At 40.3% G+C, this 15,215-nt stretch overlaps 1 protein-coding gene across 1 annotated transcript; it reads right to left on the bottom strand.

The window, feature by feature from the left end:
- Positions 1 to 6,494: 6,494 nt before the first annotated feature.
- Positions 6,495 to 7,284, bottom strand: LOC147612443 (histone H3.2-like). Its single transcript, XM_086782791.1, has one exon. It carries the CDS (start codon positions 7,242 to 7,244, stop codon positions 6,834 to 6,836), a length of 411 nt encoding a protein of 136 aa, XP_086638917.1. The 5' UTR covers positions 7,245 to 7,284; the 3' UTR covers positions 6,495 to 6,833.
- Positions 7,285 to 15,215: the final 7,931 nt, after the last annotated feature.

The raw sequence follows: 15,215 nt of genomic DNA, 5'->3' as shown, positions 1-15,215 counted from the left end.
GGGCTTGCTCCTTTTTTCTCTCCGTCATGGGCTAGGGTCTTGGGAGCGAGGATCTGAACCATCAATTCAACCACAATTATTTTCCAGGAATTTTCCCATGAGCTATTACGATCTCTACATGTCAATCAACTAGAATCAATAAAGTGAGCCAGTTAAAACCATATAGCTCAGCATTAAACTTAGAACGCCTATTAAAAAGTGACGCATCAGCACAATGGGAAGGAGACACATAAGTACATAGAAAGAAAAACTTAGCTCCGATGTCAAAAAACCAATGCATCAACTTTTAAGCTTCACCCTCCTTCATCTCTCCTTTTGAAAACTATTGCACCAGTCAGGAAAGGACACATGGTGTCCTTTTCGGTCAGAGGGGAGATGAAACGTGCCTCCCGACCTACCCGGTCGCCACTTTCCAGCTCCCTCCTCCTGGGAAAGGACACCACGTATCCTTTCCCTACACCATCAATATCCTCACTTTCTAGGTAGATCTCCCTCTTGCTTCTCTAATGCAGAATGTGTTGTCTTTGAGCATGAGGAGAGCATGGATGCAGGAGGCTTGTTGGGAAAAAACTAAAGGTAGTAACTTAGGCAGCAAATGGATCTCTTTCTAAGGGTAGAGCATGAGGAGCAGGCGGAAAAGACGCTATGCGTAGGGCTGCTTGCACAGCGGCTACTCACATATGGCATCTAGGATTTTGTATGGTTGGGGCCCTAGGGTAGGCAATGTTACCTTACCTAAGGTTACACCTTGGCAAGCTAAGGTAAGGGCATTAATTAAATAATGCTGCCAATATATATTGGGCATTCATTAATTAATGGCCAACAAAAATAAATGTTTGAAAGCCTTACATTTGCATGATTATCTTAGCCTCATCCTTTACCTTCTGAACATTCCAATGAATCTTCCTTACATGGAAATTCATGGATGTTATGTGATATTCCCTTCTATGTGTTCTTTAGCATGCCCATATACTTTTTTTCTCTGCTCTATCCCGCCCTCCGTTCCTTCATCCCTACCTCTCGCCCCCCTAATGTAGACTCTCTCTCTCTCTCTCTCTCTCTCTCTCTCTCTCTCTCTCTCTCTCTCTCTCTCTCTCTCTCTCTCGCCCCCCTAATGTAGACTCTCTCTCTCTCTCTCTCTCTCTCTCTCTCTCTCTCTCTCTCTCTCTCTCTCTCAGAGAAGGCATGATAGATTATTTGGATTTTGGTCTCTCTCTAACTACACATATAGGACTTACACAAAGAGGAACATGATCAAATTGTTTGGAGTTTGGTCTCTCTATAATTGTGGGATGGGAGGAACTTTACACGAACAAGAATAGGAGCATGAGATCTGTTTGTGTGTGTGTGTGTGTGTACAAACAAGGCCCGGCCCCACCACAGCATGGCAAGACAGGAGGGGGCAACATGGCAAGAGAGGAGGGGGTAGCATGGCACAAAAGGAGGTGGGTGCAAAGCACAAAAGGAGAGGGTAGCATGGCACAAAAGGAGGTGGGTGCAAAGCATTGAATGTATGTGGGGGTAGCATGGCACAAAAGGAGGTGGGTGCAAAGCATTGAATGTATGTGGGGGTTGCATGGCATGAGAAGAGCGGGCCAACGAGGAGAGGGTGACACATGCATGTTATCTAACATTGGGTGCATATTCACACTTAAGCCTCTCAAGCCTCACCCTTAGGCATTATTATTGCCCACGTTAAGTGGGCATTAATGAATGCCCACGTTAAGTGGGCATTAATGAATGCCCAAGATAGTGTTTAGCTCAATATATATCCAAGATCATGATCCCTCTATCTATCTTTTTCACATAAAGTGAAAAATCTACATTGAATACTTAAAATTCAATGGTAACAAGATACTCCCCGATCTTGTTTGACCATGCTCTAGGTGCCTGTTTTAGGCCATACAAGGCTTTGTGTAACCTGTACACAAAATCTGGGTGTGCATCACTCTCATAACCTAGTGGTTGCATCATGTATACAATTTACCATGCAAGAAGGCATTCTTTACATCCATCTAATGTAAAGACCAATCCTTTGCTCTGTAGCCATAGCAATGATATTTCTCATAGTTGCCATTTTTGCAACCTTGCTGAATTTCTCCTCATAGTCAATGCCATAAGTCTATGCATAGCCCTTGGCAAACAATCTTGCCTTATACTTGCTCACTGAACCATCAGCGTTATGCTTGACCTTATACTTACTCACTGAACCATCAGCGTTATGCTTGACCTCGCTTACATCTAATTGCCTTCTTTTCCTTAGGCAAAGGCACTAACTCCCATGTTGCATTTGCATCCAATGCTGCCATCTCCTCATTCATGGCATCTTCCCATTTCTTATTTCCAAGTGCCTACTCAAAACAAGTGGGCTTCAATACTACTCGCGATATTACAATCCCCTCTCTAGGATTTGGTGTGTAGCTATAACAAAAACAATGTCCCTCCATGTATTTGACTCTTGGTTTGCCACATAATAATAGCACTCTATGCTATTTGCACTCTGATTTCTTTGCCAACCACCTCCGCCTCTTTGGCTCCCCTTGCCTCTAGACTTGCTTCTTCCACCTATGTATGATTGCTACTGTTGCGAATCATTGAACCACCTCGGCCTCAACCATGACCTCTACCTCTACCTCGACTTGAATTAGAGTAGAAGGCATGTTCTAATGTGTTCTTGCTTTGTGAAGAAGAGTCCTCACCCTCTTCTATCGTTTTCTTCATTTTCTCAGCATTTTTTAGTGATAATGCTCACTCATGCTCCTCCATCCCTAATCATAGTTGTTTGATATCCATTGTGGTGGATTGGAATGGTGGCATTATTCTCATCGCTTTTCTAATAACAACCTAGTTGATTCACTAGGATGTGGATCAGTATATATGGGAACACTACCATTCTCACCTTAATAGTCTCCCTTTGGTAGATTATCCCCTTAGTAGTCTCCCTTGGTAGATTCTCCCTTGGTTGATTCATATATGGGAATTACCATTCTATCTTAATAGCGTAAGTACATCTCTTTCTTTGTTAATTATTGGTTTAATACCTTCTACCTATTCACTCTCATGCTGAGGCATGCCTCTTTCTTGGTTAGAGTAGATCTTCACAATATGATACTGAGGTACGCCTCTCTCTTTCGTGGTTAATTCTTAGTTATGTACCTTCTACCCATTCCTAAACATCTTCCTAGAGTGTAGGCATGCTTTGTAGCAAACAACAACCCTATTGGCATGTTAATCTCTGATGATAGGAATGCCATATCTCATGGTCTTAGTGTTGTTCCATGGTGGGATTTTGTATGTAATCTTCTAGAAAGGATTTTGTATGTAATCTTCTAGAAAGGATGTTGGGTGGAAGGAATTTCATCTTCATTTGCAAACATGCATGCCATGAGATCATCCCCTAAGTCATTGGTTAGAGCTACACTCTTCCTCAAGGATTAGCTAGAGTCCCAATCCTCTTCCGTTCAAGGATTAGTTTGGGTTCACTAATCCTCTTCCCTTTTCCCAATTTCATAATGTGGATACAACATATCTAGTGCCTTGTTAGCCCTTTTTTTCCCTCAAATTTCACTACTTTAACAATTTCTGGCTTTTAAATTTCCTATTCGTGTACTAGTCGACTCCTCAACGAGTTTCAAGTTTATCATTAGCCTATTAATCCTTCTTTTTAGGACCCACTATCATTTCTTACAGAGTAACATATGCTCTTCACTATGAACTGTGTTGATCTTAAATCTATGGTTCCTTTAAACTATCAAGATTTGGACCATACTTTCAGGTTTATCATTAGCATATTAATCCTTCTTTTTAGGACCCACTATCATTTCTTACAGAGTAACATATACTCTTCACTGCTGTGAACTGTGTTGATCTTAAATCTATGGCTCCTTTAAACTATCCTAGATTTGGACCATACTTTCACCCTTGCCAACCCTCAACCCACCTTCTTCGGCTTAGTTTTTAGAGGCTAATATTGGTAACTAAACATCTACCTCATCTTTTCTCTCTTGTTGGGTTTGGGCACAAGTTAGAATGTTTAATGGGGTAAGTATATGTCTAGGTTATACATCTAGAATGTTTAATGGGGTCACTATACATCTAGAATGTTTAATGGGGTCACTATACGTCTAGGTTATACACTAATCATGCAAAGAAATGTGGTAAGATAGGTAGAAGTTGAAGTCTCTCCATTGCCACTCATCTCGCCATAGAAGCATTGCATTGGGACCCTCCTCATGGTTAAGTTAATATATTGTCCTTTCACTAGGTAATGGTTTAAAATAGCAGTAGCACTGGCATGGCTCCTTGTATAACATAGTATTTAGGCACAATATCATGCGACTCCTTATAATAGTCATTGTTTAACTCTAAATCACGAGGATATTTACTCTCTTCTAAAGCAATTCTTTGATTAAAACCTAATTAACTGGTGTTAGCTTAGATGGTGGTGGTTGCAATGGTATAGGAATGTTGGTGGATACATACCCCTAGGATAAATTTGCACATTTTGTTGTGTTGGGCCAATAGCTATGTTAGTATAAATAGATGGTCCTGGTAAATCTAAAGGTTCACTTGGTGTAGGCAATTATGAGGTATTGGCTGTGATCGAGGAAACCTACACATAGTGGTAACATGATTTCTTAAACATATACAATGAGCACAATAGAGCATTTTTTTGGGTTATAAATGTGGGCACTCAATGCTTATGTGATTATGACTACATATTGAACACTAGATTATCTCTCTTCATGGGTAGAGATGCACGTTACTTGTTGATGGCTCCCTTACCTCTTTTAGAGATTTAGCTTTTCTAGTATGGATGTACTAAGTTCATTGAAGGTCATGCTTACTTGTTTTTCCCATATTCTAGATTCATGACTTGCGATCTCAAAAGGTGTAATCATTGATGGAGACTTTGTATATTTGGCTCAGATAACTCTCACATGTTATCTTCTGTAGTCAATATGCACACACATATCCATAGAAGTTTGTCTCAATAAGAACAAATCATCCATCTTTGGGTCTCAAACTCCCTTATGGAAACACATGAATAAGTGATATTGATCAACCTCTCCCAAGGTTTACATTGAGAGTTTAGACGTTTTAATTTGGAGACATAATCACTTATTGACTCATCCTATTACTTAATGTTATGGAGTTGCCATTAGGCTCCATTTATCACCACTTTATGTAAAACTTGGCACAAACAAGTTTTTTAGTTGAGTGAACTTATCCTAGAGCTTCAAGGTTCTCTATACCATTGCTTGGCCTTCTCATCTTAATGGTGGGGAAAAATAATGAACCTTCATCAAAATCATCTATTGCTAAAATATTTTTATATGTTAAATTAGGTCTCCAATTTTTGTATTAACTTTGAAATATGATGTGCCTTCCTCTGTTGGCCTTGGTGCATGAGATGTTCCCAAATACTTAGACACCCCCTTTCTATTTTATCACAACCATTCTTAATAGTTTCATTGGAGTAGCTTTAGCCATCAACGGTTGGTCTTAAAAAGACAACCCATACCACGACCATGCCACAGTGCTCAAAAAGAGACCAATTCTTTACTTCATCATAGAAAAGTTAATATCCAAGTTTCTTCAAAAGCCTCACCCAAGCTAATCAACCTTAGCCATCACGTACCCTCCCCAACTCACTCTCCAAGGACTACCCCAATTAACACCCTTACTAACATTTCTAACCTGGCAAAATTAGAACCGTAAATACCAAAGTTCTCATAATGAAGGTGACATATGGGGAAATCCTCTAAGCACAAGGATACTATAAAGGGCAAAAAAAATGGATACCCAAAATAAAGGAGTAGCTTAAGCCAATGATTATGCTCATGGACCACATTGCAAGGCAACAAAAACCAACCTTAAACCAAAAACATAGTTTGTCAAAAAGGAGTTATTAGAAGTCCACGGATACTACATAAGTCAAACAAAACTCTTGCTACCTAAAGCAACACAATCATAACCATCCCATCAGAAAAGACAACCCCAACAAAGGAGTGTTACCACTAGCCCCAACTTCCACACCAAGGAAAGTACCCTAACAAAGTGGCAATGAAAACCAAAGGCCACTAATGCTATTGAAATCTTACTCACAATCTTAGCAAATTATTTGCTAGTCCTCTAGGGAATATAATAGGTGCCTATAGACAACTTTGTTCACCGCTCAAAATCCACCTAGATTATCAAAAAGGACTAGCAAATTATTTGCCAATCCTCTAGGGAATATGATAGGTGCCTATTAGACAACTTTGTTCACCACTCAAAATCCACCTAGATTATCAAAAAGATTTTACCTCTATGAGGCTAAATTAGATCATGATCTTAAAGCATCTACAAAGAATTATCTTACAAATAATAACCTCCTCAAATTTTCATCACTAACATGTAGAAAATGGCCTATAAGAAAAGAATCATTAAGCATCATCAACAATCAACAAGATATTTGTGCCTAGTGATTTGACATTCTACAAGAAGTTCTAAATCTTTCAACCACAACAAAGAATAGAGGGCTTGGCAAAGGAGCAACCTTCTTGGGACAGCAAACCTCCCACCATAACCACGTTAAGCATAGGTTCAAATTATGCCACATATAAGTGGGTTAACAAGATGCAATCACAAGGTTTTCACACCTATGAGTGGGTAGAAATAGAGGAACCCAACACCTCACACAAGGTTTTCACACCTGTGAGTGAGTAGAAATAGAAGAACCCAAAGTGCTAAGTCTCACAGACGAGACCCCAGCCCAAAGCGGATAAACCAGAGTAAGGTGGTGTAAAAATACACCGTTTGAGAGAGAGAAACAGACAGATGATCTTCATTCAAGCACGCTCTCCCCTGATGCGGCGAGCGAGCTGGATGTCCTTAGGCATGATAGTCACGCGCTTGGCGTGGATGGCGCAGAGATTGGTGTCCTCAAACAGGCCAACCAAGTACGCCTCGCTCGCCTCTTGCAACGCCAGCACCGCAGAGCTTTGGAAGCGGAGGTCCGTCTTGAAGTCTTGAGCGATTTCGCGCACCAGCCTCTGGAAGGGAAGCTTGCGGATGAGCAGCTCAGTGCTCTTCTGGTACTTCCTGATCTCACGCAGGGCAACGGTGCCGGGCCTGAAGCGGTGGGGCTTCTTCACACCGCCGGTGGCAGGGGCCGACTTCCGAGCGGCCTTGGTGGCGAGCTGCTTGCGGGGCGCCTTCCCGCCTGTCGACTTGCGAGCGGTCTGCTTGGTGCGGGCCATGGGAGCTGAATGCGAGCTAGGGCAGAAATCCAAAGGAGCAGGAGATGAAGGCAGTGCACTCTGACGCAGTTGTTGTAGCCTTATGTAGAAATTTTGAACTTGCATCTTTGCCGCCCAATCGGTATCCAACGGCTTCTATCCAAAATCTCTTCGACGGCCAATCCACCACCTTGTTTTTCATTGGTCCGCGATGCCATCTTTCGGATCGTAGATTCTCACTACTATATATTATTAACAAACAATTACTCCCAATTATTAATATCTTAGATTCTCACTATTATATTATTAACAAACAATTACTCTCAATTTCCCTCACCTATTATAAGATTTGAAGAGCTCTTGAGTCTTGAGTCTCCTCTACATCCTCTCACGAGCCCTCTTCATTTCGTAAGTCTCCAGCGCCCCACTCGCCCCAACTTTGGACGTCTAGATCCCCAATATCCACTCTGCCATGTTTGCCTTCAAACACCCTGCATGCGCGATGTACGTTGCCCACACACCCCACTAACCCGAGTGCCCACCGGCGACGTCCCCACTATTCCTTATCGTGCAATGATGATACACACTCTGTCAACAAGGACATGCATTTCTTTTTTTTTAATAAAGATTTGAAGAGCTTGTGTTAACTTTAAAGACACACCAGTATTGGTTTTAGGTGTAGCCCCATTGATTTTTGAGTTCTCTCAGGCATAAAATATTTTTGAGCCTTCTTGACAACATAACATATATAATTTTAAAAAAAAAGGTGCAAAGAGAGGAAAACTTTATTAAGTAAAGCGGATATTTACATCACATAAGGCCCATGTCAATTGTTCAAATGCTTTATTCTTTTTGCTTGTTAATGCAAGGACACAGTTAATTTACCACCTCAAACCTGTGTGTGTGTGTGTGTGTGTGTTTGGGGGGGGAGGGCGGGGGGAGGGCGGGGGGGGAGAGAGAGAGAGAGACTCAAACCTGTGTCCTGTGGGAGGGAGGATGCCACCTTCACCACTAGGCTATCATCCCCCACCCCCAATTCTTTACTTATTGGCAACTCTACCTAGGAGACCCTTGGTTGCTTCACATAAAACCTTATTTCCAAAGAGGCACCTTAAGTGAGGTCTTCAAAGAGACATTGAGTTCCCAAAACAATCATAAGTGCTTTGCCACACCTTGATTAATGTAGGATTTAAGTTTCTAATATCACCCACCAATGCGCTTCTAGTTAAAGGTCTCTTGGGTGTATAGCGATAAAAAAATCATACACTACAATGTAGGAAGTGTTTGTGTTGTGAAACAGGAAAAAAATGTCTAGCCAAGGTCATAATTTGCATAAGATATCGTTTTGTGTGAAAAGAAATGTTATTGAATCTTTTTGTTGGAGCACTACATGTATGTTAGATATCAACCTGTATCAACATTCTCTATCATGTAGTAATGGTAGTCATGAGTAGGCTATGCAAAAAATGAACTTAAATTATTACAATCAAAGTAATGAAGTTAAAAAATATAATTAATATCAAGTACGCACACACACACACACACACACACAATTTCTAAATGGTGTGTGTGTGCGTATACATGAGTGCATGCTCATGTGTGTATACATGAGTGCATGCTCATGTGTGTGTTTATATATTTACATATTTTTGGATAGGTCTTTTCCTTTGTTTTTAAACCAATGATTGTAAGAGAAGTGGTCTTTAGAGTAACAATTAATTGTATGAGCAATGTTTGTTTAACCAACCAGTGGCTTCTTGTACATATAACTACATTAAATGTGTTGTGTTGATTAATCATATCCATAAAATGATTGCTTCTTTGTTGCCTTCCTAAGAGTCTTCATATCATGAGAGGTGCATGTGCATCGCAAAGTTAGTGCAAAAGATCAATAATTATTAACTATGAATTGATTGGGCACCCAAGAGTTGGTTAGGCAATCATCAATGCATCCCTCATAATGCATTCACAAGTATACCTTTCCATCAAGCAAAGCTCTTCCAAGTATTATGATTTGATAAAGTGCTTTATGGTTTCTGTGGCATAAAGGCCTTTGTCCTTACATTGAAACCTATTGCTAGAAATATATGTGTTTCCATTTTCAGATAGCAAAGCATGTAACCTACCATGTCGAGAAGTCATGGACAATAGGCATGACCTGAGATGTCCATGTGTATTGAGGTCCATAAGGGTTTGTAGCACTATAAGAGGTAAATCTTATAGTCAAATGATCTACAAGCTCTAGAATCAATTGGGTTTCGGCTTAAGCTTCAAAAAGACATGGCTTTAAAATCCCATGATCCAGTCCAAGCCCCTTAGAGGAGGGGCATGCCATCTTTAAATCTAATTTTAGAAGACTCAAAGGAAAGCTGGGAGACAGCTATGTAACCTAACATTATAGAGCCTAATCTTGACATGATGAAAGGACTAACCGACCAACCGTACACAAAGGATTGACCGACCAACTGTACACAAAAGAAGACATCAATAAACTACTGTTTGACCGATATAAATCCTCTCTTTTTAAGCAATTTGGGCCCCAAGCTACCACATCCTGGTTGTGGATATCACCTTCAAATCGGGCGTACATTACATTACTGCAATGCTCTCATCAACATATAGATTGAAGCAATTTTCTTGCCATCTGCTATGGCATATCTCATGCTTGTTCTAGTTTGGAAGATGTCCATGGTATATAAGGATGCGCTTCCAATTATATGAGTCTTCTTGCTCTAGAATCAAGGCAAAATTTGAGCTCTCACACTCCTCGTCTATAACATTTTATGACATGTGAGGCACATGTTTAGTTTTGCGATGTTATTTGTGGTTAATGAGTCTTCGCGATAAAAGGTCCACCACTTATGGGATGAGTTTTCCATGTTCTCGGGTTTACTTTGAGGGTTTTTCATTCCTTTTTTATATGTAGATATGATCTATGTCCTAGTCATGAAATGAACCATTTTGGTATCTCTTAAGAAGGGTGTGCCTAGGATGCATGCCATAAGAGTTGGGTTACTAAGAAAAGTTCATTACCACAAAAGAGTGGAAAAAACTTAGGCCAAAGGTCTTGATTCTTAGATTGCACAAAAGCCCCATGGGGTTTTTTGTGGCCCTATTAACAAGCTTAACTATTAGGCTAGTAGTGTTAGGTAAAGGTTGCTCCCACTTCTCCCAGCACTGCATGGTAATAACGTTGATGTCAACCCTTCCATCTAGCATGCTGCTTGGTAATAATGCTAATGCCAACCCCTCCATCTAGCATGGTTGTGACTTGATTGTCCTTATATTTTACTGAAAGGATGGCATTCATGTCTCACTCTCGACAAAGTAGTGGCCTAATTTATTCATTGATACTTTTGGTAAACTTCCTCTTCCCTAGCACGTTTGTCATCATCAGACTTATTTGAGGAGTCTTGAGAGTTGGTGGTTCTTCCATGCCCGTTCTTAGTCTTCCATCCATCTAATCCTTTTGGTTCTTCTATAGGCTGAAGCTTCCTTATAGAGCAAGGAGCCAACATAAATTTAGATTTGGGAGGAGAGGAAGGTGGTGAGTCTTGCTATGTCGCTTGGGGTATTTCCATTCTCACTTACATAACCATCAAGATTGGTAATGGTATATGGAATGTGTAGAAGCCATTTTGAGTGTGGCACCCTTCTATCATCTCTTAGGATATTATGGGCAGTGGCTTCGTAGCTTTTGTCATCTTTGCTTAATCCCTATTTCAAGTGGGCCTTTTCGGTGGTGCAAGAAAAACCAAGTGGACATGTGGAGGTGGTGTGCCTCTGGAGTATCATGGTTTCCTACCCTCATGCAATAATATGCACACCAGATTCCTCCTTGTCTTAGGTGGGGACATTCCGTGCTTGAGTAGTTAGCAATGACATATTGAACACTAGACGACGAACTCACGTCTAGGGTATAGATGTGGTTGTCCTATGTTGTCTTTTCTTAGCTTGACTTTCCATTGCTCCATAATGCATGAGTGCGGCTGCTAGGCCTTCTATTGTCAATGTGGTATGTGGTTATTTCCCTTTGTCTCAGACCTTTAAAGACATTGTGCCAAATGATACTTCAGATAGGGTCCCTTCAAGGAGATTCCTTGAAGTAGTTTCCATGAATTTATCATCGCGCACTCCTACAACACGGGTCAAAGTTTTTATGTATTTCAAAGTACAAGGCATTGTGGAGGGTTGAGTCAACGATTCCCTCAAGGAACCTTCCAGTCAACTATTCATCAAAGAATTTATCAGTGTTAACATGTCAATAGTGGAGGTATCCCACTCTGTTAATACAATCTTTGATTGATTCTTTCCCTAGCATCACATTACTTGATTCCATTGGGTTCCCTATTGACGGGAATACCCAATTGTGAATGTAGGCTTCAAGGTGTCAAAATTAGCCTTGTGTTCTCGTTTTAGTGATCAAAACCATTATCCTGCCTTCCCTTCCATGGTGAGGCCAAAGGCACTCACCCTTACCAAGTTATCAAGTCGGCCACATGTATCACACATTTGATCGAACGCTGCAATGGGATCTCCCCTCCCATTGAACTTTATGTGGAGCACATACATCAAAAATCCAAAGAGTTGTTTTCACAGTTTTGGCTAAAAAATCTACGTTTTGTCCCTCTAATTCTTACGTTGATGATACATTTTTTTTTGGTTTTTGATTTGATAGGATGATAAATGCACTGCTAGTCTACCAAATAACATGCTCAAGACAACCAATGGTGTTTTTGTAAGGATTAATGGTGCTCAATACAAGCTAATGGTGTTCTATAGGGACTAATGGTGAGATTAATGCCTAAAATAAACCAAAACTCAAAAATTTAGCAAATGCAAGAAAAAAAAAAGCTTGAATCGAAGGCAATGGAAGAGAACACTTACTTGAACACATGCAACTTGAGCTTGAAGGATTGCTCCATGCTCCATTGCACTAAGGTAGTCTATTAAACAATATTAAATTGCCAATGGATTTACATTCTAACCGGGCTATGTTAATACTCTAAATGCAAAGTATAATAGTAAGGGAATCCTAAGCTAGGGTTTTTTCTGGGTAACAATGGTGCGAAAGATGTTTGCTAATTTGGGAATACTTGAGCCTCTAGCCACTCTTAGTAGGGCAACCCTCACTTTGGAGAGCTAGGGTCTACAATCTTGCCTTCTCAATTGTTATTATAAGGAAGCTTTGCAAATGGGCGGGGAGCAAAGAGAGAGAGAGCTATGGAAATCTCAACCTCTACCTTAATGCCTTGGTTAGTGAGAGAATGGGGGAGAAAGGGAGAGAAGGAGAGAGAGCTAAGAGAACTAGCATCATCACACTACCACTCACCTGCACAATCCTCAACCAAGCATGCAATAAAAAGAAGAAAGCATACAAGCAAGCATCAATCACAAGAGCAAGACATACCCAAACTCAATTGTGAGAATGGGATTATGTCTTTTCTCATTAGTAAAAATGTCTTATATACAAGACTCATATTTACAATGCCCGGTTGCCCAGGGCCCAAAAGTGTTTAGGCTAATTTCCTAGTCTAAGTAGATATTACTTGCATTACACAAGTCATAATAAGCTCATTTTTTACTATCTTCTTGCATTAAACAAGTCGTGAACTTGGAGATTTCCCATAATCATTTACATGAAGTGCCTTGCACAATGCAAAAAGTATGGCTCAAAATGTTACCATGCATAAAGAGTAATGTTAGTAGCCAATGGCTTAAAATGTTGATGCGTGTTCGGAGTAATGTTAGTAGCCAATGTGGTTAACTCTCTCTCTCTCTCTCTCTCTCTCTCTCTCTCTCTCTCTCTCTCTCTCTCCATGTGTGTGTGTGTGTGTGCATATCCCATAACTCCCCCCTTTGTCTCTATATGTCTAGAACCCTAGCCTCCCCCTCACACACACATAACCTCCCTCTATCTTTCTATGTCTATGAGAAAAATGTCTAATTTAAGTGCATAATCCACACAAGACTTGCATACATCTAAACTTCAAATCGTGGGAAACACGTGAATGATCAAACTTTTTTTTGCCAATAACATGTGGAAACCTCAATAGGTCCCATAAATTCTCTTTTTGGCATTGAGAGGAAACGTTTATATCAGCCTATCCCTGACGCATAGTAAGTTAATGCTCGTACTTGATTTATTCTACATTTTTTTGTCATAAAATGCCCTCTCTTTACCCTCTCTCTTGAATGTCATAAAATGCCCTCTCTCTTAAATTGCTGTAAAATTCCCTCTCTTAAATTGCTGTAAAATTCCCTCTCTTTACCCTCTCTTTACATCTCTCTTGAATTTTTGTAAAATGCCCACTCTTTACCCTCTCACTTTATGTCTCTCTTGAATTTTCGTAAAATACCCACTCTTTACCGTGTCACTTGAATTATTGTAAAATTCTCCCTTCCCCCCTCCCATCCCCATTCCCCCTCCCCCCCCCTCTCTCTCTCTCTCTCTCTCTCTCTCTCTCTCTCTCTCTCTCTCTCTCTCTCTCTCTCTCTCTCAATTAAATTCTAGAAATGCTATAAATTTAGCCAAGCAAGTAAGAAAGTTTCATTTTTTCAAAACACGAAACTATCCTAGACTTAACTTCCAAATTGGTTTTATTATTTTAATGTAAAAGGGGGCACAACATAGTACCATAGGCTAGAGCGAGCAAGGGTAGTCATGCAAGATTGCATTTTTCGATTGATGAGATCTAAAAGATCAAACTTCTCGATAGGTGAGTTGCAATATTCTTCTAATGCCCACTCTAAAATAGCATCCTCTATTCGATGGAGAGAGGATCAGCCTTCACATCTTGCCAACCATGATCTACAACTCACCTACCTGAGGAGTTCCATCTTGATCCTCTCTTGGCCAAGGTTTGTGGTTGATGAGGGTAAGGGTATTCATGCGAGACTAATATCTCCAAAATAGCATCCTTAGTTCTCTCTTTGGTGGAGAGAAGCCAAGCATTGTAATGGTGGACAACCAAGTCCTCAAGAGAGTCCCACAAATCTTTGATGGCATTTGCATCACACTCCAAGGCTTCTTGGTGTGCCATTGCCATATTCATGGGTGTTTCTAAGCATGTTTTCTTGAAGGTCCACTTGTTTAACATGGAGCTCACTAATGACATGGTTAATTAATTAACTCTAGAGGGGTTTTGAAGAGAACTACATCTTCTTCAAGGTTAAAGATTCTGGGGTGGTGCTTTGAGAAGGAATTATAGAGGTAAGAAGGAGGAGAAGAGAGAGAGAGAGAGAGGGAGAGAGAGAGAGAGAGAGAGAGAGAGAGAGAGAGAGAGAGAGAGAGAGAGAGAGAGAGAGAGAGAGAGAGAGAGAGGAGGAGCAGGAGTAGGAGTTACTCCGAGAAGGCATTGTAAAGGTAAGAAGGAGGAGGAGGACGACGATTAGTAACTCCTAATCTTAATTAGGAGGAGGATGACGATTAGTAGTAACTCCTAATCTTAATTAGTGTGGAGTAGCCTTAGTTAATCTTAACTCCAATTCTTACAATTGGTATGAGAGTATGTTTAGCCATAGGTATTTAGCTTTAGGATTAGTTGCTCAAATATCTCAAACTCAAGGTAATTAGTGCTACTTGGTCTCTTAATTAGAGCTATAATTAAGCCTTAGATTCAACTCCTAATCTTAATTAGTGTGGAGTAGCCTTAGTTAATCTTAACTCCAATTCTTACAATTGGTATGAGAGTATGTTTAGCCATAGGTATTTAGCTTTAGGATTAGTTGCTCAAATATCTCAAACTCAAGGTAATTAGTGCTACTTGGTCTCTTAATTAGAGCTATAATTAAGCCTAAGATTCAACTTCTTATTAGCCCTCTTCAACTGCACCATTGTTTGGAATCCATCAGTGTGCAAATCCATAAGTGCATCACTCCTTTTAACAAGGAAGAAGGCAGAGGAGGCTTATGGTAGAAGTCTTTGCATAATAGCATAAAACACGAAGAGACCCTTGTGTGGTGGACAAAGTAAGCATATCTATTCTATTA

The sequence above is a fragment of the Cibotium barometz genome, chromosome 45 (assembly GCF_041138505.1).
Source record: "Cibotium barometz isolate CiBa-2024 chromosome 45, ASM4113850v1, whole genome shotgun sequence".
In the NCBI taxonomy this organism is placed as follows: domain Eukaryota; kingdom Viridiplantae; phylum Streptophyta; class Polypodiopsida; order Cyatheales; family Cibotiaceae; genus Cibotium; species Cibotium barometz.
Note: the sequence above shows the minus strand (reverse complement) of the source record. Positions and strands in the feature narration are given on the sequence as shown.